Genomic DNA, 22,454 nt, shown 5'->3' with positions numbered 1-22,454 from the left:
AAGGGTGTCGAGGTTCCTGGGAACCAGGGAGATGCATATCCTTCACAGGGCTGAGGAGGACAGGTTCATTCCTCCAGTGTAATTGCTGGTTCATTCTTCCCACTTAAGTGGGGTTGAGGACAAAGATACTCACTTACAGCCTCAAAAACCAAGAAACACTCTTTAGAGCATGAGCACTCCGCAAGTTTTTAGTTCTACATATCCACAGCTCACCAGTGCCTGTCTTGCTTTTAACAAGAATCACTTTTTTCAACTGATAAAGCTCCAAGCCCAAGTTGTGGAAGGTCCAGAGTAAGCACAGACCCCCTGTTTACAACCAATCCCTCGCAGTATACTGGGAACCCCTCTCTTCCAAAGCTTTTAATAATTTTATCCAGAAATCACATCCTTTTACAGTAGAGGGCTTGTTTTCATTGGACCCTTGATGAAAGAGGCAAGTATCTCTATGAAGTTGCAGACACAGTTTTGTCAGCTTCCAAAGGTTGATGGCAACTGATCTCATGAATACTACTGCTGTTGTAGCCATGTTCCTGTACTGTAGGTCAACACCAACAGTCCAGAACCTGAGGAAAATTGCTTTCTCTTCAAGGAAACTACAGAAATCCCAGACTTGCAAGACAGCAAGATTTTACAAGCTTAGACTTGTTTCATGTTTAACATGAGTTAAATGCCAATAATTGAGTTAAATAAGACTAAATCCCTAGTCCTAACTTCTAATTTGACAAACTAAGCAAACTTGCAAAAGAATGCCTATTCTGTGACCCACTCTGACAGTAAGGAAATCAATCTATTAATAATAGCACTCTTCAAGTTCCAGCGGTGCTCATGTAAACATCCCATCAAATAAGCTTGTCTCTACTCTTGTTAGCTCATGGTTTAAATGAGTAAAGCAAGGTCTTTAGATTTGTAAGGAAAATAAGTGACACACCTGTCTGGACAAAAATTATTAGTGTTATTAGGCTGAGTTGCAAATACAAGTTATAAGTTGCTATTCAGTAAGTAAATTATTTTGATATTTACATGTGTCTGAGTAGTCCCTCCAATTACATCTTTTGTGGATTCACATTTTGAAAGCAGAAGTTCACATTTATTGCTAGTTTAAGTGCAGAAGTTCAGGCTGCTACGTTTTATAAGAGAGAAGGCGCTACACTTTGAAGACCAGAAGTGACTGTTTAGTAAAAGCTATGAACCAAAGAAGCCTATGCAGCTACTGCTGTTAAGTTTGAAGGATTATTTTTAGCTGAGACAGCATGACAGGAATACACCCAGTCATAATTTAAGCTTCAAAGTGATGAAGAAGTCATTCTGCCCCCATCTGAAGTTATGCTGGAAAGGACGATGTTCTGCAAGGTCCTATTATTTTGTACCTCCTGCAATACTTAGCCTTTATTGCAGAACTCTGGTTATGCATTTCATTCATTAGTGAAATACATGAAAAATACAAAAGTACATGCATGAACAAAAATACAGTGAGTAAATAGCATAAAGTGAATTTAGTATACCCCATAGAGAAATGTTAGAGTTCTGTTCACTGATTGTTGCTTCACCTAGAGGATAAGAAACTGAGTAGGCTTTATCCTTAGTTGTGTAAACATTCCTGAATGTAGTAACTACTTCAGAGCTCACAACAGAGAGGTGATGTCTGTTTATAAAAAAAAAGAAAGAAAAAGCATTTCCATTCTGAGTCAGAAATGTGAAAGCTTCAAATTCAGTAGGAGCTCTCTCTTTTCAAAAAAAAAAAAGCATAAATAGATGGCTTCCAAGTATAATTAGCATAATTTGTTTCTGATGTGTAATGTCAGCTGAAGAGGAAAAAAAAATCAGACTTCATCCAAAGTCTTTCAACTAAGTTTACATTCTCTTTTCTGCATGAAGCAGAAGGAGTATGTTCCTATGGGCACTTGTGGTAGAGGCAGAAGGAGACTGAGAGCTCAAGGAGAAGGAGTCCAAGATTCCCTCTGAGCATTGACTGCTCTTCAGGCTGGTTGCACAAAAAGGCTGACAGCATCCATCTACACCAAGCAACACACTGTATGGCTTGGCATGTATCTAGCTTTCTTTGATGCCCTGATGATAGGGGCAGAGGGGAAAAGCGAGGGAGGATCAGTTCAATGCAGAGCTGGACTGATGGAGCGGTCTGTCAGAACGAGCCTGGAGTAATGTTCAAGTCTGTATCCCAAAGACAACAAAACAAAATTCACCTTCACAGGACCCATTTCTGCTATCCAAATCAGCATCTTTGTGCAGCCCTTCCTCTTTCCTTCTGAAAATCCATCTTCACGTATTACCCACAATGTCCTGTGTGCCAGTTGCACTCCCTATACTTGTTATTTATGTTCATAGGGTTTCCTTACATAGGCAGGTGTTCTGAAGATAACAGCCACAAGACAGCCTACTACTACTTCAGGCTTCTGCTTTGCTTTTGCAAGCAAAACAAGAAACCCTCTTCAGGGCATGACTGGGAAAGACTGCTTAGTATAAGAAATAAAAGGCCACATGTGGAATGCCAGGATCAAAGCTCAGTATAAACATTGCTTCACTCACTATCACTGCCTCTGCTGCTCAGTGATTTAGACAGATGTCTTATCCCAGTCATGCAAAGAACAGTCAACTTTCCTCATAGAAACATACAAATATGACTATGCAGAACATATACTACGTTAGTTTCTTCCACTGGAAGGACGTGGCATTCTTCAAAAAGTATGAAGTTGTTACAGGTATTTAACTAAAAAAGAAGTCACTCAGAATTTTTAAGTATTTTCACTTATACGCTCAACACTCAAAACTTTCATAAAGCAGTAGAAATTTCAGCCATGCAAAACTACCAGCTCTTCCTTTGGAAAAAAGATTTTAAAAAGAAAAATAAGTTTTATAAGAAAGCAAACTCTCTTGCTCCAAAAAGTACATGTAACCTTCTCTTGATGAAAACAAGAGTAATTTGAGAACGGACAGAATCTTCCCTATTTGATCAATGCAGCAAAGATAAGACACCAGAAATACTTGCAATTCCTAAGGCAAGTTCTTTCCACATCTGCTTTAGGCTATTTTGGCTGTTGAATTTATATACTCTAATTATTTTGTGCATTAAATACCAGAAATATCCCTGTTGATTTGTGATCTATTTACGGGTTCCAACATACAGCTGCACTTCACTTGGTTGAGAGGACATTCTGTGAGCAGGACTTGTACACCAATGCACTTCATGGACAATCATTACTATTTACAGATAAAATGAGTGATGCTAACAGCTCTTCTCTGTGACATAGTTCAAGTTTGTGTCTATACCTATACCTAGGAGCACCCTTGTAGGAGAAAGGAAGAACATTTACATATTATTCATCTCAAAGCCAAATAAACAATCCTTCAGTTTCATGAGTAAGGAAATTCACAGTCCCTTTACAATACATACACAAAATATCTTTGCAAGCAAAAAAAAATCCTAGCAATTTCTTCAGAGATAATAGATTTCTCTTGAAGACAGTACACAAGATTAATAAAAACACTCTCCTTGTAAGTAAGCTCCCTCCCTAGATTAGCTTAACCTACTGTATACATAGCACAGCATTAAACATTTCTACATTTTGTGCATGCCTTTAGGGTTCTGTTGATAGCTGCATCTGTGTAAAGTATTTTGTTTGAGTGGCATGCACACAATGCGTGTTGTTTAGCACATCAGAAAGAGAAGAAAGAGTACTAAAGAGTAAGACAGAACCCGTAAAAAGACAATCATGCAAGTTACATTCACCTACCTGTACTAGTGCGATATGTGCCTGTGTGTGCTGGTTGCAGAGGGTCCCCCTGACTCTGGCTGAGACTCCTCATAGGGGGCTTCTGATAAACTCTGTCTTCGTAAATAGGATCTATATGATGTTCTGGAGACTGTAGTGCCCTTAACTCGGAGCCAAGGTGGCTGTGCTGGCTGCTGTAAGATGCCCGAGACCCAGCTGCAAGAGACATTTAAGAGACATTTAGGAGGTAGGGGAAAAAAAGTGGCAGACGCAGAATCTGACTTTATGAAAATTTTACTTGAAGGTAGCAATTAAACAACACCCCCTTTTCCCCCAAAAAAAGTTTTCAACATACAAAGAAACAGCATACAATGGCAGCAGCAGCTCCAGTTGCTTTAGTCGCATCATCCAGCTGCCTGTATCTACTCCAAAACCTCATTTTTTTCAAGGGAACTATGGATATTGGAGAGAGAGAGGGATCATGAAAGGCCGCTAAAAGTCCTACACAGATATATGGGCAGGAGGAGCTGTTCGTAATCCATGAATGCTTCAGTCCAAAGGCAACCACAGAAGAATCAGGAATGGGGGAGAAGAGAAAGAGTCAGAACTAGCTTCGAGCTTTATGTCCGTATCTCAAGATCTACAAATGAAATAAAAGCTAATGAGCAGATGTAGTTGTATGAAGGCTGATCTTTTTGCTGATTCACTGGAAGTACAATAAAACGGTTGAGCCTTATCAGCATTCTGTCCTCAACTGTTTAAAAAAGTCGTATTTCTAAGACTCTACAACTTAAATTCTCTGAGGATGAATAAACTCAACACGCCATCTGGAAAAAATATTGCAAGGATACAACGCCTTTTTTTCCCCTCCCTCTAATAACAAGATCAGCTGGAACTACATTAAAATATTTTCTTTTTCAACTACTAGAAATAGTTGACAAATAGTATTTCCTATCATGATGTTAAAAAAGAGACTTGTATATTGCTAGCTGTGATTAGTTTTGGCAAAACGATGCAAGTGACACTTTAGGAACATAGGTACTTCAGTTCCATGGTCAGTTTTCAAGATTCCCAAGGATAGTCATGGGGAAGGCATACAAACATTACACATTTCGAAGGCAAGAAGTAGGAAACTACGCAAGCAACACCTGACAAAGTTGGGTCTACACCACAACATGGTAGCATGCTATTTAAATATTTAGAAAAGCAATCAGAGATACAACTACCACATCCCTCTCTGATAATCCTATGAGATTAAAATCCTGGACGCAGGCTTCTTCCAGCTCATCTTGTGCTGCCCACAGATAAGTTATGTAGGCATGCCTGCTGAAAATCTCTACCACATTCATTGTAACAACAGCGGTTTTGTTGCATAAACAAACACTAAATATTTCTAAAACGCAAAGCAAAGATATAAAGTGATATATGACATCAACATAGGATAGAAATGAGAAGGATACATAAAATTATTTAAACCTTAATACAAATTGTCTGGAGGAAAAGAATAATTTCTTCCATTTCCTTCTTTCTAATAAGCATGTGCCATATTCAGGATTTATTCCAAAGTTTTCCACATACATGCATGTTTTAAGTGGAATATCTTATTTGCATATTTTTCCCTTCAAACATTTTTCAGACTGAGTTGCCATTAGCACACTACTGCAACTAATTCTGTTGTTGCCCTTACTGGAAAGCCTGCCAAGAACCTGAACAACATATTTTACCTAGAACGACTGCAATTATCCAGGAAGTTGACATTACTCTTGAATTAAATTTTCCCTGGTCCACGTTTTCAAATGCTCTTTAACCCTTGCACCTTTGTGACTGATACTCAGAAAAGCTCTGCCAAAGTCTAGCAACCCTCAGAGTGGCCTAAAATACAGCCTATTATCGTAACGCCCAAATTTATGCATGAGCTGCTTTCACTGTGTACTTGGTTCAATCTGTATTTAGGGAAAATATATAGGGGAAAAAATGAAGGCAATGTTTCAGAGGTTCGACAGTGCATCAGCAAACCAGGCTTGCTGCAGAATAATTATACCTCCTTTTACAGGTATGACTTTTGTCCATTTAAAAATTAACAATCTCTTTGAAGCAATAGATTTCCTTATAATCTTGCTTACAGTGAACTGAAAGATTTTTTTTCCCCCATTGATTTTTGTGGCAGTATAACCCAAATATTAACATGCTGTCAAACATTACGCTATGTTTATGCTCTGGCGAGGTGAGCTGATTTCAGCCTCTTCCATACTCTACCAACAGTCCTGAATCCGCGAGTGCTAAATGCTAGTCTATTTTAAAAACCACCACAGTAATTTATTTGCATACTGCACATACTACTAGGACAAGAACACTGTTGTACTAAACAGTAAACATATGTATAACCAGAGACACTTCTTGCCCAGATCGCATTACATTTCAAGCAAACAAGACAAGGAAGACAGGACAAACAGTAAAGGAAAACCGACATAACTTGCACATTCTCCCTATTACATTTCAGGAAGACAAAGATTTCAACAGATAATTAAAATACTTTCATTTTGGAAACGCTCTCAAATCTCCAATATTAAGGCTATCAGAACATGAGCCATTCCTGTATTCTTCTCTTTGTATTACAAGACTGTTAATGAAAGGGGTACATTTCATCTTGTTGCACAAACTTGTAGATTTTTCCTTAAACATACTGCTTAGCAGCTTCAAAGTTGATACGACTTACTGTGCACATGTCTTTGAGTAATTTTTGTGTTAAACATTTGTTAATTCACAGAGAATGGTAAAATAAAACTACTCTAAGTAAATAAGTACTTTTTAAAACAAGTCCCTTAAACACAATTAGTTTCAGGCAGAAACTGATACTTTTCTACAGGGCTCATTAAGCAATTTTAATACACCATTTTCAAATAATCAGACATCAATGCTTAAACACAAAATATTAGCACCCTTGAAAGTTATTTTGTTAAAATTTTGTTTAAAAATTTTAATTTGTTTTAATTTTAATAATTTGTTAATAAATTTTGTTAAAAGCAATTTATAAGAAGATAGAACATCACGTTCATTTTTAACATTTCTATTAACTTGTTATTTCTAAAGCCAGAATAGCTAGTTCTGCTTTCAATTAAAATGCCTTTTCTATTGCTCTGTCAATTCTTACACATTAATTTATTCAAGTCTAAACTTCGGAGCAACAGATTTTATTGTGCATTTTATTTAAATATTAAAATGACTAACCAACAGCCATCGGGAGAGAGGAGACAGTTGTGTCTGTTGCCGGTGCTGAATCACATCCGATAAAGATCAGATAGATAACTTTCTGAAAAGCTAACATGCAATTACAGTTGAAATCAACAAAAGACTTGTTTTTTTTTGTATTATTAAAGAAAAAAGTGTGTGTGAGATGGATTTCAGACAGCTGCATCCCACCTACAGTCAGCCCTCTCTGCCATGTCTTGTTGCTACTATGGAGGGCATTGGAAAGATGGTTAGAATAATCGATCAAAACCAAGACTGTGAACTTGGAGAATTGATGCTACTGAGAAAGGGACAGGTATAACATGCCTCCTGCCTGCACCTGGGTTAGCAGCAAATGGCTACATCCTTTACTGCCTGAGGCTGTGAGCGGATCTGCACTGTTTGCTTCAAAACAACTTGCATTCGTGCAGTCTACAGCTCACAGAGGTCCAGAAAAGCAACAAGGTCAGAATGGAAAAGCACAAATCAATATACTACCAGGAAGTAATGAACACTGGATTACCGGGGCTGTTAGCATTCTCATGTTCAAGGAGGCTCATCGCACTCGGAAGTTGCTTCCCTAAACCTAAAGCTGTCAGGAAGGCACTGCTCACCCCAAACTGCGCTTGCCCAAACCCTGCTTTCACCAGGCACCATCCCTTCACCCCACCACTCTGGGTTTCTTGAAATCGAAGCAGTGATGTGCACCAAGCCTACATGCACCTCTCGTGCATCATCTGCAAACAGAATCATCCCCCTCCTTGGCCAGCCCACCCCAAACAGCAACACCATTTTGCCCTTGGGAGGGTACAAGGCATTGAGCCAGTTCAAGACAGGTCTACGTAGAAGTCCAAAGACAACTCATTATTACATCTACAGTTAAGCTGTTAATTACAGATGATGCATTTAGCATGAGAGTAGACACAGGATTGTTATGATCATGGTTCTGAAGTGTTTTATTTTCCTCCCTTCAAGATTAAAAAACAAAACAGAAGCACTGAGAAGAAGAAAACTATTATTTGAAGGCTGAAAAAAACCCACAATTAATTCCTTAAATAGTCTAATCTTTAGTTCGAAAAAAAGACTGAAGAAATATTTGATTGCAATGCGGGAGATCCGTCACAACTGAAAGTATGGAGAAGACTAAATGGGTCTAAAAAAAGCTGCAAGAAAAAACAGAAACAAAGCAGATAAGTCTTAAAAAACAAAACAGGGTATATTTGTTTTTTAAACAAAAATTGATTAACCATGAGAATGGAAAAGAGAGTCTTCTCTGCTTTCTGAAGTCTTCAAAATAAGACCGACACTAAGTGGGATGCCTCTTGTGTTTTCCACAAGTTTTACTGAATGAAGATGTCACATTCCTAAAAGTTTTGCTCTCTTCCAAGGGTGATAATAGAAAGAAGCTAGGAAAAGTGCAATCCTATCTACTGGACCAAAGAGAATCTCCACCCTTTATCCTTAAAAAAAAAATCCCTACTAGATGAAGATTGCCATATTATTCAGTAATATGGGGATATGGTTGTTTGCTAGGATTTTTTTTTTGACAAAAATCTCACTTTCCCCTAGAAGAAAAATATTATAATCAGATAAGCCTAATGTGAGAGAGATACACAAAATAATCCCTAATTGCTTATTCAGAGTTTGTGCAAGCCGTCATGGAAATAAATACAATAGACGCATTTAAATGACACTGTTAATCTGACAGTGTAGGTCAATACAGTAAACCATCACACTGGCAGCATTTTTCATTTCAATAAGCTAGGGCCATTAAAACTATTCAAATTAATGGATACACAGGCATTTATATATGCATTAATAAACCCTGAACAGTTTTTATTTGTGCCACTTGTGACAGCCTTTACAACGAGTCACCCTGCCTTGCTGGAGCCCTACGGAGCCCTATGAATTCGTGATACTCTGAACATCTCCAAGAGCGAAGCACACAGTGCTGCCCTCCTCACCAGGATTTCAGAGCTCATTAGAATTATGAAATACACAAGCTATCAGCTCAACGTGAAGAAAACCACCCAGATTTGACCAGATAAACTATTCAGCCCCTCATTTTGAAATCTGCCAAAACAGTCTTCAATGGTACCGTTAAGCACTTTCTCCTTATATATGTAATACAGGAACATCATTAATGAGACATGAGCTGAGGGTGAAGCTCAATATCCATTATATTACAAGAAGAAACACTTATCAGCAGTGTTTACATCATTTAATCTAACACTGTTACAACCCCACTCATTTCAACACATTTTCTCTCTGGCTACTTCAGGCTCTGAGTACCAAACTTGGATTTTGAACACACTACAAGGCAAAGCACTCAGGAGATTTGATTTCTTAGCAGAGAGGATTGACCATCCACAATTGCCTGTATAGATTTTTCATTTCAAATGTAATGACAACATCGCTCATTTAATTTGCAATGAGTTTTTCTTAGATTACAAGTGAAAAAATACACAATAAAATCACCCACACGATGGTAACATTGCAACGAGCTCATCCTTGAGATAGAAACGAGACTGCACATACAGAAACTACAGGAGAAGCGCAGCATTTTTTGTGGCTTTGGCATGCCACATGCTTTGCAGAAGACAGAAAGAAGTGAAGCGAGGTATAGCTTCATTCAGAAAAAGCAACATGAGAAAGAGGATATAAGCAGTGGGGTTTCTGCTCTGAAGTCATAAGTAAGACGACCTATTTTACAGACACTAAACTGGTCTAGTTTATGTGTAAAGAACCTGATGTGAAGCCAGGTGCAAAATTAGAGAGAACTGAGGGGATAGGAAAGAAATCAAACATTTATAACTGGAATTTTGGTAATAACACTGACCTTTTTCTCCAGAAACGTATGTAGGAACCTCTCCAGAGTGCTTGTCTGATGACATGCATCTTCTCCTTATACCATTGGAAAAGGACAGTACAGCTTACAACAAATGTTACTGTATCTACATCAAGAAATACGCTCAGAAACCAGGTCTATGCCAGTACTGTGTGATGAAAAGCAAGGTACGGAGGAGAAGAAAACAAAATCTAACTCAAGTGCTGAAAGTGAATACAAATCGTCAGGACGTGACAGATGGTTACATTAACCAGTAAGACAGGACAGGCCATATGGCAGAACCAGCTAATGCACACCTCGGGTGCATCAGTTTGTGCCCCCAGCATACCAATAATCTGTGCTAACCAGAACCAAAATAGACTCTAGAGTGAATTCCTTTTAATTTGGGTTTAGCTTTCTCTCATCTGGTTAGGTTTTATGCACACACACTCTATATATTGATTTGGGTCTCAAGTTTTTGTTTGTTTGGTTTTTACCCAAATGTTGAAATTAAGATTAACCAGCAGAAGTTCAGAATGAAACTAAATTTTTGTCTTTACACTCCTTTTCCATTCTCCTTCCACTACTCTGTTCATGACTCAGGTATATCCCTACATATAAAGAAGGAAATAATACCATCACTGAGTTGATTGATTACGTATGATGCCTTTCAATTCACGTCAAATACTGGATGTCTACAAATAACATGCATGTGTTTCTCTTGCATCCGTGGCTCATACTATTTTTTGTGACGATCTCTCATGTGCTAAAATATAAAAGCCCTGAAAACTGAAAGAACATACTCGCTTCACTTTAGTATCTTAGACTGCTTTTCCTCATGCTTTCTATTTAAAAGATTAAACTGTAATATGATAAATGGTCTGGGGTGCTTCTTGTAAACTATCTTTGCACCACCAAACCTATTAGCAGTTTCACTGCCGGGATATTGTCGCATTCAGCAGCATGGTTCACACCGTGGAATTTCCCAGACACAATTTGTCCATTAACCAGATTAAGGGTCTTAGGGAAGTCTCCTCAAAAGAGATTGCCTTCGGCTGCTTAAAGGACATCGCAAAACCAGCCTGTAACCCAGGGTTAGTGCTTTTCCCATCACTGCTAAAAATAAAGAAAGGTAGCAAAAAAAAATACTTTTAAGTGTAATAAAATAATCTTTAAAATAATGTGATACGTTTACTATGTCTTATAAGAAATCTCAACATATTTTTTATCCCACTTAAAATAGTTTTTAAACCAAATGTTGAAGTTAGTTACATTTTTAAGCACATTTAAAAGAGAAACAAAGACAAGTATTTTTTTCAGTTTTCTATGCTCACGTTTTAGTTATGCAATGTGCTTTTGGTGCCTGGTTATGGTTATCAATATCCATATAAAAAGCCAATAACCATAAATTCATTTTAAATTCTACATTAGTATAAGTGTAGGTGGAAACAAAAAAAAACAAAAACAGGTATGTTTCCTCACAACATTTTCTTTTCCCTGCTACTGTCCTCATTCTGTTGAAAAGCATTCACCTGCTTAAAACATTTTATCAAAAATAAATTGTTAGTGGGAAAAAAAGTAGTGTGACTGGGAGCAAAGAGATAAGAGGCAAAGATAGCCAGGAAGAAACAGCAGATTAAATGTGACAGACAAGTTCAGGGAGATAATTCCCATTTCATTTCTGATCCAGAGAACTGCCACTGAAGAAAAAACTGAAAACGAAAACTCCCCCAAACCAACCACTACCATACAGCAACAATTTGCCTTCATCAAGGCAGAAAGTAAAAGACAAAGATCATATACTTTTTTTTCCTTTAAATTATTAACTGCATGATCACATTGGGTGCTTTTTCCCTCCCTCCTCCTAAGTTCTGCCTCTTCCATTCCCCCCCAGTCCTGCCAAATTCATAGGAAAGGGGAAAGAAGCACTGGAAGAGGCAGCGCCCCATGGCCAGAATCCCCATTTTCCACATGCAGCATCAGGGCGATGCCCAGCCTGCGCTGCTCGGGGGGCCCACCACTGCCTCACGACAACCAGAAACCAACACCAAGCCTCTTGGTGAACAGAAGAGACCTGTGAAGTTTTGCTTGACTTCCGCACCGACTAGAAATGAGAATTTATTAATTCCCAAGTTTTAACTGTAAAAGCTCGTGGAGCTCCACGAGCTCTATGGTAAGGCTGGTGCTAAGGCAATACATTCAGTGTATTTGGTGAGATGCAGAATAAATATTCAGAAATAAACACTTTACGGGATATTTCGCACAACCTGACAGTTAACTTGTCTTCTTTTGCAAGCCAAAGGGAAGAGCAGCAAGCCTATAACCCCCAGGCGAGGCCTGCCTTCCTCCACAAGGCTGCAGGCCGCGCAGGGGCAGACGTGGATATGTCAGCAGCAGCAGTACAGGCTACACACCCCCAAACCCACAGACCTTTGTAGGGTGAGAGACCACTTCCAGCATCCAGCATGATGTGCTAAAAAGTTATCACTGCCTCCACCAAGGCAAACAGGGAAGCCTGCTTCTGCGCTGGCTCCCCGCCACACACCGAGCGCCATGGACACCCAGAGCTTAGACCAAACTAGACGGGGAAGACTCCAACTGGCACAGAAAATGTGTTGATTAAGGAATGCACTTTGCAAAGGACTGATTCTGAAGGGGAAATGTCACTGTGTAACACTTTGGTAAGGGTAACACCAGAAAACAAAACTCCCTGGGGTAATGAAGCGTCAACTCAGTCCAACTACACAATACTCCTCCATTGGCCTTTGCTGAATTTCTGATCTAATCATACTGGCACTCCTGCTTGCTCAGTTTCAGCAGGTAGCTTTTCCTGCTAACAGTGAAAATGCAAAGAAACCATTCCAATGAATCCCAACCATGCATGCATCTTCTAAAAAATATTGTTCTCTGTTGAATATTGCACATACTACTTTGGCAAGCATTACATTCCAGACTCTGCTACACACAGCTGAAATCCAAGACACCACACTTGGGGGTTGCTCACAGAAAAAAAACAGTGTTTGCAACTTATCTTTTGTAATTCCTTTTACAATGAGATTGCATATTATAAGATGTGCGAGCAATATTAACTTCTGGAGATTTTAATCTGTAACACCTTGTACCCAAACCTGCATTTCGCCAAGAGAATGAAAAAAAAAATCAGATAGCATTTGTTCTTTTAAGTAAAGTCACTTTTGATAGAATATTAAACACCTTCTCCTTCCAGCAGCCTTCTCGTCCTCAGCAGGCATTTGCTAATTCACTAAGACCCCAGGTGTAGGTCTGTGACATTCCAGGGAAAATGGGTCTATTATCTCTTTCTTTCAATACCACATTCAAGAAAGGGAAGATCTCTGGATGTTCTGTAATACTCTGCGTACTCATCAAGTTTTCAATCATCTATTTGAGACTCATTGCATTTAAAATACAAGAGTGAAAACATGCAGGTTTTATTAAATTTACAAATAATCAATTTGAATACAGTCTAAATTCTTTACTTATGCTTGTAAAAAGTTTAGCCCACTGATTATCCACTTTTACAATTAAGGCTTTTTGTTCAACCGATTGCTATAGTATTATTCAAGCTGTTTTCAGGTTGCTCCCATTACATATGTATCGAGACCTCTGCTAGAACACTTAAAAGTAATCTCCTATTATTAAAATCATTATAATCTAAAGCAATTCTAACAGATTTTCTCTGAATAAAAGAAATGCTGAATGTAGTGATGAAGAAAAGGAATAGTGTTGATACTGAGACCATGAGGGGCTTAAAGACTTAAGCAAAGTTTAAACTGAAGTAATTGCTGCACAGCTCATGTCCAACAAATTTCTCTTTTAATCCATTATGCTTATTAATAGAGCAATTGAACAATAATAGTAAGCATTTAATATCAAACTTCCAAGAACTCAGAAAAAATCATATGTGAACCCTTCCAAAATAAGCAGCAAACAAAAAATGAAATGGATGGTTACATTTTTTTTTTTCCTCCCAAGTAATGTATTTAAAACAAACAGAGACAAAAGGACACATTCGCCCCCCCCCCCCCCCCAAAAAAAAAAAACCAACAACAGTAAAAAAGACTTTGCAGTGTGTCATTAATCTCACAGATTCAGATTTTCCCTAAAAGCACAGAAAGGAAAAGAATAACCTATGAGAGTCCTGTAACTCCAAGGCCAAGCTAAGAGGAAATGGCTGTGACAAATGCTGCAAGGGACGAATGCTGACAGGCCACCAGCAAAAAGACGGCAGGCTTAAGGTAAGAAACATACGAAAGGTGTTCACAGTAGTTATAACAACAGTTTGTGACAAACCATTGGAGGGATTCAGTTTCAAGGAGGACTTTAACAGTGGTTTCATTTGAATGACAAGATGCACTGTAGTCCAAAGGTGACAGACACTTGAGGGATTTTGAACTGTCCCACAATTAGTTCCTGATTATTCATAAATGCAAATCAAACTCGTTTGCATATCAAATGGATGCCATCCTTACCTGAGAAACCAATACTTCTGTGATCATACAACCGGCAAATGAAGACATTTGCATTAAGTTTGGCCTAATTTTACAAAAGCAGTCTGAATCTTACTGCAAGACAGAGAAAAGCAGCGACTTGCACGATACACTTCAGAGAAGCAGAGATTTGGGGCTAAAATAGTAATTCCCAGATACTCAGGATGGGATCTTAAGCCAGGCAGGACACAAATTAGATCACTTTGAAGAAGACTGTTCAGTTAGGTCCAGCATTACCTTCAAATTCAGCTCTAGGTGCAACACAGACAAGAACTCCAACTTCAGACTGAAAGAAACGCTAAGTTTTTATGAATAAGCTCTGAAGCTCGGTCAGAAACCAGAAAAAGTGCAATTATGACTCGAGAGCCACTCTGTTTTCAATGTGGCTACCACTTTCAAGTCTTCAAGGGAAAACTGAAGAACATTAGCTACCACAAAGATTGTGAATACAAACCAAACACATCATGGCTGGTTAGTCAAAGCCCTAACAGCAAAGCCTGCTGTGCAAAAACATGCCACTAATGTGTTACTTTGTGCCTTCACTCCCTCTTTGGTCAGGTGCTACTTCCCCAAATGCCAGCAGGGCCTTGACTGATCTTTAAAAAAAGCCTGGCAAATCCTTCATGAAATTACTAATTCTTACCAGGATTAATTAGTCTTGATGTACAGCCTCCATTTACTAATTGCAGCTATACGAGCTAAAGTCAGGCTTCTTAATTTCTTGAGCATTCAGACAAATTAGTTTAGAACAGAAGAGGACTGGAAAGAGTCTTTCTTGAACCCAGAGGCTCACAGTTGAACACAGTTCCCCAGATAAAGTCCTTACCATACTTAACACTCCCAAATTTTGCTTGTTACATGATAAGGCCATGAAATATTCTGTTGTGTTTCTAAGATAGGTGGCTGGGACATACTGCAGACAAGCAGGTCACCCAGGTCTTTCCCCACTCTTTTTTCAGCCAAAGATCCCTGATTTGTAACCAGCTATTAGTTGTGCTATCAGCTCAGCTCCAGGTCTGTTTTTTCCCCCTGATCTGGGAAATTCTTTCTACGCAGGATTTATCTTCCTTTGTTCAGGAAATGCTTCCTAAGATCACATTAACCAGAAGCTTCCTTGGCATATTCCTGGGTTTTGTGCCAAGATAAAAAAATGAAAAAATATTTTTCAAGTGCCCCAAAGAGTTCTTCTTGCGGAACGTTATTAGTAGCACGCTTCCTTTCCACTAATTTTATTTTCAAAATGACACAGTGGCACTTCTCCTTTGACCAGGTCCTTGCCCAACTCCATTCTTGCAAGAATATCCATCTTTTCCAGCTTAACTATTTCCCAAGTGGCACTACAGAAAATGTGTACTCACAGTTCTGGTAGGAAACAGAACCACATCAGATATAATCTAAGAACAGGTCAGGGAGCAGGTTATTCTAACACAATCTGGCTTTGGTGAACTCATGTTGCAAATTACCCCGTTAACCATTTACCTTCTCATCTTGTATTATCTTTTAAATCAGCTTTTGTTGTAATGTATAACAAAGCACTGTGATTAGCGGGTCTGTAATTGTTCTTTTATTTCATCCTCCCTTTCTCCTGTGCATATTCGCTCCCAGCACATGCGGGGCTGTCTCCCTCCACCTTCTCTGCCTCCCCTTCCTCCCAAAAACATCAGAAAGGATCCAACTCACCCTCCGCTGCAAAACACAGTCCTAGGGCTTCAATACAAAGCCTTTGAAGAACTTCTGGCACCTTTTGGTGAGCAGACTCAAATATATCTGGATCCTTGCTGAACTGGGGGGCTCGGGGAAGGCCCCTGTGAGAAGGATTCCTTTTGCTCTCCTGTCACAGGAAACCTGTCCCAGCATCAGAGGGCCAGAGCTCCTTCTCCACCCTTGCTTTCCTCCCAGGCAACACTGTTTAAGCCCAAGGATAGCTTTAGTCCTATGATCAAAAGGTTTTACTGCCTGAGCGCAGCACAGCTGGCTATCTGATAAATGGAATGGGCTCGCAGCTGGGCTGGAGGGGGAGGGTAAGGGGCCACAAGGCAAGTTATAGACATATAACGTGTGAGAGAGAAAGAAATATGGAAAAGGGTCTGCAAAAATTTTCTCAGATAAATGAGGGTTGCCTGAGATACCTAGCTACTTGTATTAAAATATGGCGCTTTTCTATTCTTCATTTATACACTACAAGTTGCTGCCTGATGTACTTATTATTAAAATCTATGTCACCCAACCAGCAGTTTCATATGCCTTGCCTTGTAATTCTAAGATTAGTCATCACTTGGGCCTCCTGATTTCAGCGTATTAAATTCTGACTTTTGCTTCTACCCACTCACGATAATACACAGTTCCATGAATTCATTATCATTAGACAATCTCCCTCTGCCCTCTCTAATACCACTCCTATTAAAACCAAAAAGTATTCTGTCTGCTCTGAGTCCATACCCAGGTGATCTTCAAGTTCGACCCCACTCTTACAGCAAAACTGCCTCTTATCTCCCACAGCTGCTCACAGGGAGAATTTGGTCCAGCGCACTTTCTGGCAGCCACCACTGGCAGCTAACACATTCCCCACAAGCCCTGCAAACACTTTGCACTTCAGCATGGGCAAACACAGACACTTTCTCACCCAGGTTTTGTCCTTAAGTGAAGGGAACCTTCCTCATTTCCCCAGCCTGTAATCTTCCTACCGTAATTAACCACTTTAACTTTTGATTACAAGCACCTGCACTGTTTTAAAGCTGCTGTGTGCAGAGGAGAACCTAAAGCTGATAGATAACCCAGCAAATGAGTGGTTATGCTACTGACTAGATCTGCACTGACTTTCTAGATCTCACCTACTCTGTTTACTGCAGACGATTTGTGCACTACAACAACCAGAAATGATGAAGTTTTCTAGTACAATAATAATGAAGGTGTGTGCGTGTGTCCTCCCTTCCCTTATATACCTAAAGATTTCTGATACTACTTATTGAAGCTTTCACAACGAACGTTTCCAGGCTATTGTGTAATGCTTCGCAATGGGATTCCGGACCACGAGGAGGCCACAGCTCATGCTTGTACTCCCTTGGCCCAGCACACAAGCAAGACCAATGCTTGCTCCGATTTACACCACACAGCACAAGCAAGTATTTCCACTGATGCCCCAAAAGCCTGAGTACCAGAAATTGGAGCTCAAGGAGACCTTCCCCTTGCCTAACGCTCCCTTATCACCCCTAACAGCACTCCTTTCAACTCTCAGCAAATGAGTTTAAGGCCAAAGACATTTGGGAGGGCCCAGTATCACGTACCTGGCAACTGAAGAGGCAGCCAGCTATGCAGGGACACCATCCAGGCCCACAGGACAAAGCAGTAGTGACAGACAGGCCCAGGCAAGACTCAGCCCCAGCAGCCTGGCCTCAAGACCCGGAAGTCTGGGCCCATCACAGTCCCTGAGACCCCAACTGTTACTGTAATCTCAAACCTGAAAGTAATACAGCTGAACATAAGCAAGGAAAGGCTCTATGAATTAGTGTCAACGCTAGCAATGGGTTTTCATACTGCTAAACAAAAGTTCCATAAAGGTAGGCCTCCAAAAAGCTGCTCTTCAGCTTAATATAATTTTGTGGGATTTCAGTAGCCACGAAAATTTGACAAAAGGATTCCATATCCTTGGATGAAGTGGCTCTCTGCTACAGACACTGACTCTTCTCTGCTAGCTTTTTGCCAAGTCCTTCCCATACTTCCTTTCAGCAGGTAAACAAGCACAGGTTGTTGAAATTCTACTCTGATGCTTAAGAAATTCCTGCAGGTGGCTTGCAAGCTTAGGAACAGCACTTGAATCCAGCATTATGGGTGAACTGCAAAAGTTCAAGACCAGAGGCCAGAAACTGTGTGCCAGGTTGTGTGTTTACAAGCAACAGTGAAGGCCTCGGTGCTGATCTGAAGCATCTTTGATGTTGCATTCACCTAAAAATCCAGGAACAGCCACTGACACTCAGTTTCCCACATTCAGTTAAACTGTTGTAATCTCCTATCAGTTGGATCTCCTTTCAACAACGCCGTAAACTGGTTTTCTTCACCTAAGAGCTTGTTATTTTGAAATACTTATTTGTTTTCTTACCCCTCTGAAAGACCGTCAGGAAGATCAGCCAACTGATTTACCATATCAAGAAAAGGAAGCGCAGGGACAGGTTATGGCCAGGATGCAAATTCAGACATATCCATAGTGTTTACTCGCACAGGAAGTCAAAGCTCAAGTTCTTTAGCTCAAAGACATACCCATGAAAACGGAGCCTCTTTACTTGGTTCTGTCAATTATGCCTCTCCTTAATTACATGCAAACTAGATTTGAAAGACACAGGAACAAAAACTATGGCAATAACAAGGTATTTCAAAGACATTCACCTTACAGCTTCTGCTTTATCGCTGAAGACTCTCCATTTCAGGTTCAAGGGGGACTTGAGCATTAGGGTAAATGTTTTAGTTGAAACAATTGATAACAGAATTATCACTGAAGGAATAGGTGGAAGTAGAACTAGTGGCAAAGGAAAAGCAAAGTGAACACTGAGATGTGTATTTGTAGCAGCTGAGAGTCCAGCATCTGCACTTCTAACCTCCAGGTTACAATGAGGAAAAAAACAACAGGATCATAGGGTTATCAAATTATAAGACTCCGATTAGTATCTGGAATATTACTGGATGCCTCAAACCCTTCTGTTTTGCTTTTTTGTCTGAAAGAAAGAGTCTCAAAACAAGAATATAAGGAGGGGAAAAAAAAACTGGAACTGCACTGTCTGTCCCAGAACAAAAGGGCATTAAGAATGTTGTCATGTGTAAAGGCTCTGACAGGCAGATGTAGGAATTTTCCAGCTAATCAAAACAAACAGAACCTAGGAAAAAAAATCAATAGAAAACCATTTTGACTAGAATTAATGAAGCAGTTTTGTTCTCCCCGTAAAAGAAATACAAGATTCTGTAAAAATAAAAGAAAAATAATTAAGGGAAACAAGTGAGTGTCCTTTTTGTTATCATCAATCACATTGATAGCCTGTCTCATTGTTTAACTTAAAGACAAAAAATAAAAAATAAAAAATAAAAAATAAAAAAAAAAGATTTTCCTTCCTTACTTGTCCACAGAAGACTTAGTTCAGCCCTATACCTCAGATGGTGATTTTAAAGCACAAGGCGCTTTCAATTCTGGGGTTTTAGATCCACTTTGGCTTAGCTCTTGGGGATAACACTTTGCTTGCACCTTCACTATTTACAATGCTCTGCTCAAAAGCCAAATGATGATGCGCATGGTGAAGTCTTGCCTGCATTTCCAAACATTGGTGGGAATTTGGTTTTGATGCACTCTAAAAAAAAATAATACTTCCATATAGTTTAAAGCCCTTGAAGAGGCTGATTTTAACTTGGGTTAGGTCTAACACTGATTCTAACACTAACTCTGCTGAAAGAGTTGTTTGTTCCCCATGTATGAAGGAAGGGGGTGGCTGCATGTATGCTTGCAAGCAGTAATACAGCCATTCTAGCACAAATGCACAGCACATTGTGATTTACCAGAGAATTTGTAACACTTGACTAGATAATTTTTTGTTAAGATGGTGATGAGCCAACGATATCTAGATGATTTGATATTTTCACACAATTGAAAGGGAATCTAAATCCAGACTAGTGGTAATGTCATTTATCCCATACACAGTCACATAAGCTGATCTGTTCTGTGCCCCTATGATTACACACCAAAACGCTAAAACTTGTCAACACTCACCATTAAATAGCAGTCCTGCCATACATCTCAGCAGGGAAGCAGGTTCAACATGTCACATGCAATGAAAAGCATACAGAAGGAGAAAGGGCAAAGGAAGGTTCCCAGCAAGTAGGGAGAAGAGTGAGACAAGGCAGATGAAGGAGCAGAAGGATCCTGTTTAGACCCTGATAAACTTAGAACTCTGCACTATAAAGAGTAAAAAAGCATATTTTTATATTACCCCATGCCACGTTTTTATAAGCCAGCGTTACTGTAGTACTAATACAACACATGCACACAGTCCCACTTCAGAAAGGACTTCTCTTTCTGATTTTACAAGACCTGAAAGAAGATTCTGCTTGCCAACATGAGACTGAGCACTGACGTTTTAATAAGTGGCAGCAGGAGTGTCTAAGACATGCTTCAGTTCTTGTTTGTAACGTGTCATCATTACACACAGAGTGGCCACATTATATTCTTAACAACTAACGCTATACAAAGTGATGCACATCAACATGCATTTCTTAAACCTAACTTTTCAGTACAGCTGAGAGAGTATGATGTAGTCTTCAGACATTTTTTTTTTCCCCTTTTAGCTTTTAAGGGCAACTTGTAATAAAGCAATGCATAAAATCACTTTCCACTGTCTTATGTGCCCTTAATCTTCCTTTAGATGGATGAAAAGGCAGGGGCGGCTCTGCAACCCCCACCACATAACCTGAGGCACAAACTACCTCAGCAACACCCTTTCGTTGCCTCCTCTCCCTCTGGTCCTCAGCAAACCTCTTCGGATCATGCATCTGATTCTTGCCAGCAAGAGATGCTTCAGAGGAGCCGGCACCTGTGCAATGCTCTGGCTATTGAAAGAGTTTCCCTGTGTTTCTGTTGCCATCTGCCCTGTGTGATCTGTATCGCTGCTTGAACTGTCGGCAGAGTAAGCTTCGGAGCAGCACAGATCAGAAAGCTACTGCCAAAACTGCAATTGCAGTTCAGAGCAGTGAAGCAGCTAGACCAAGAATAAGCACAGCAATTGCACAGTCCCAAGAACCACTACATACACATGCACACGTTATGCATACACGTGCCCACTTGGCAGTGGCAACAGCTTGAGTGTAACTACACTGAAACCCCTTTCTGAGGACGTTTCTAAGGTTACTTGGTTAAAACTGAGTCACTGCATGCTTTTGCATGCCTTATTTCAAATTTGAGATGCAGTCTATAAATTGCTATTTTGATAATTTCAAGTTGTTTTATAACCTAGTTTATAGGAGATCATTATACATGACGCCATCTCTTCAATTAGGTCTTACACAGTTTCACTTTTGGGCAATCTGTGTTGGTATTGAACATTTTCAGTTAAAACGTTAAGAAATGTTAATTATATCTGAAGGTCTTTCTGTTAGACACCCAGCCCTGGCACTGACACCGTTCTGGTTGTTAGCACCTTGAGACACAGAGGTATTCATGAACCAGACAGCTCCTGTAGGAATTACTAACATAATGCAAAAAAATAAAACATGCATTATTTGTATTCCCAGTAATTACTACAAATGTTTATTTTTTCTTCTTGGGGATTAAAAAAATACCTATTTCTTTGAGTAACATCATCCCTGCAATGACACATACATACCAATGCAAGTTTGCATTAATCGCAGTAGGCAAACCATTAATCAGTGCAATGTGGCAACCATTCTCCACTCCTCCTCCTCCTCCTCCTCCCTCAAAGAAAAACTATCTTTGGATGTAGCGAACAAGCAGCTAAAATCCCATTTATTGAACACTAGCCTTTCAACATACAGTTGCTTGCTCTCACTCTCAAGGGGTTTGATTTCTAATGCAATGACTAGAAAACTCCTGCAACAATATACAATACCCACAGCTCAAATACAAAAACTGTTCTGAGCAAAAATGCTTATAGAAAAAAAAAAAGAAAAAAAAAAAGAAAAAAAAAAGACGATACAGGAATGAAGATTGCCTTAGTAGTATCCATAACATCTGATCCAGGCTCACTCTAAAGCATACATTAATTTTAAGACTAAGTAGTCCATTGACTTCAGTGAATCCAGTAAAAGTCCAGAAGATTAGTCAAGCAGTTAACACTGTTAGCAGATGTATAACTGCTTGAATGGTTGGCAGGCCACAATGAACATGCTACAGAATGTTAATGGAAAATAATGGCAGCGGGTACACAATAGGGAACTTTTGCAAAAGAATGGGTCATGGGATAGAGATCCTTGCAAGGACTACTTGAAAGGCCTGTCACCACTGTGGGAAGGAAAAAAAAAAAAAACAACAACAAAAAAACAACAACAGTATTTACTAACACAGTGTTGCTTCCACATATTTATTTATTTATTTATTAAGTGGCAACACTATTTCTGCATGTCTATCACCCAATTCTCCAGTTGTAGGATTTTCCATTTGTTATAAAATAAGGC

The 22,454-nt window shown here is 39.4% G+C and overlaps 1 protein-coding gene across 12 annotated transcripts in view; it reads right to left on the bottom strand.

Annotated features, from left to right (window-relative positions):
- The window catches only part of CTNND2 (catenin delta 2), a 645,658-nt gene that overhangs the window by 250,598 nt on the left and 372,606 nt on the right, over positions 1–22,454 (bottom strand). For all 12 annotated transcript variants that reach the window (XM_080578781.1, XM_080578780.1, XM_080578782.1 and 9 more), the window contains one exon: positions 3,750–3,944. In XM_080578781.1, the coding sequence (XP_080434907.1) occupies positions 3,750–3,944 (195 nt within the window). The remainder of the gene's footprint in view (positions 1–3,749; positions 3,945–22,454) is intronic.

The sequence above is a fragment of the Anser brachyrhynchus genome, assembly GCF_964034855.1.
Source record: "Anser brachyrhynchus genome assembly, chromosome: 2".
In the NCBI taxonomy this organism is placed as follows: domain Eukaryota; kingdom Metazoa; phylum Chordata; class Aves; order Anseriformes; family Anatidae; genus Anser; species Anser brachyrhynchus.
The sequence above is the reverse complement of the archived record's forward strand: the minus strand, read 5'-3'. Positions and strand labels throughout refer to the sequence as shown.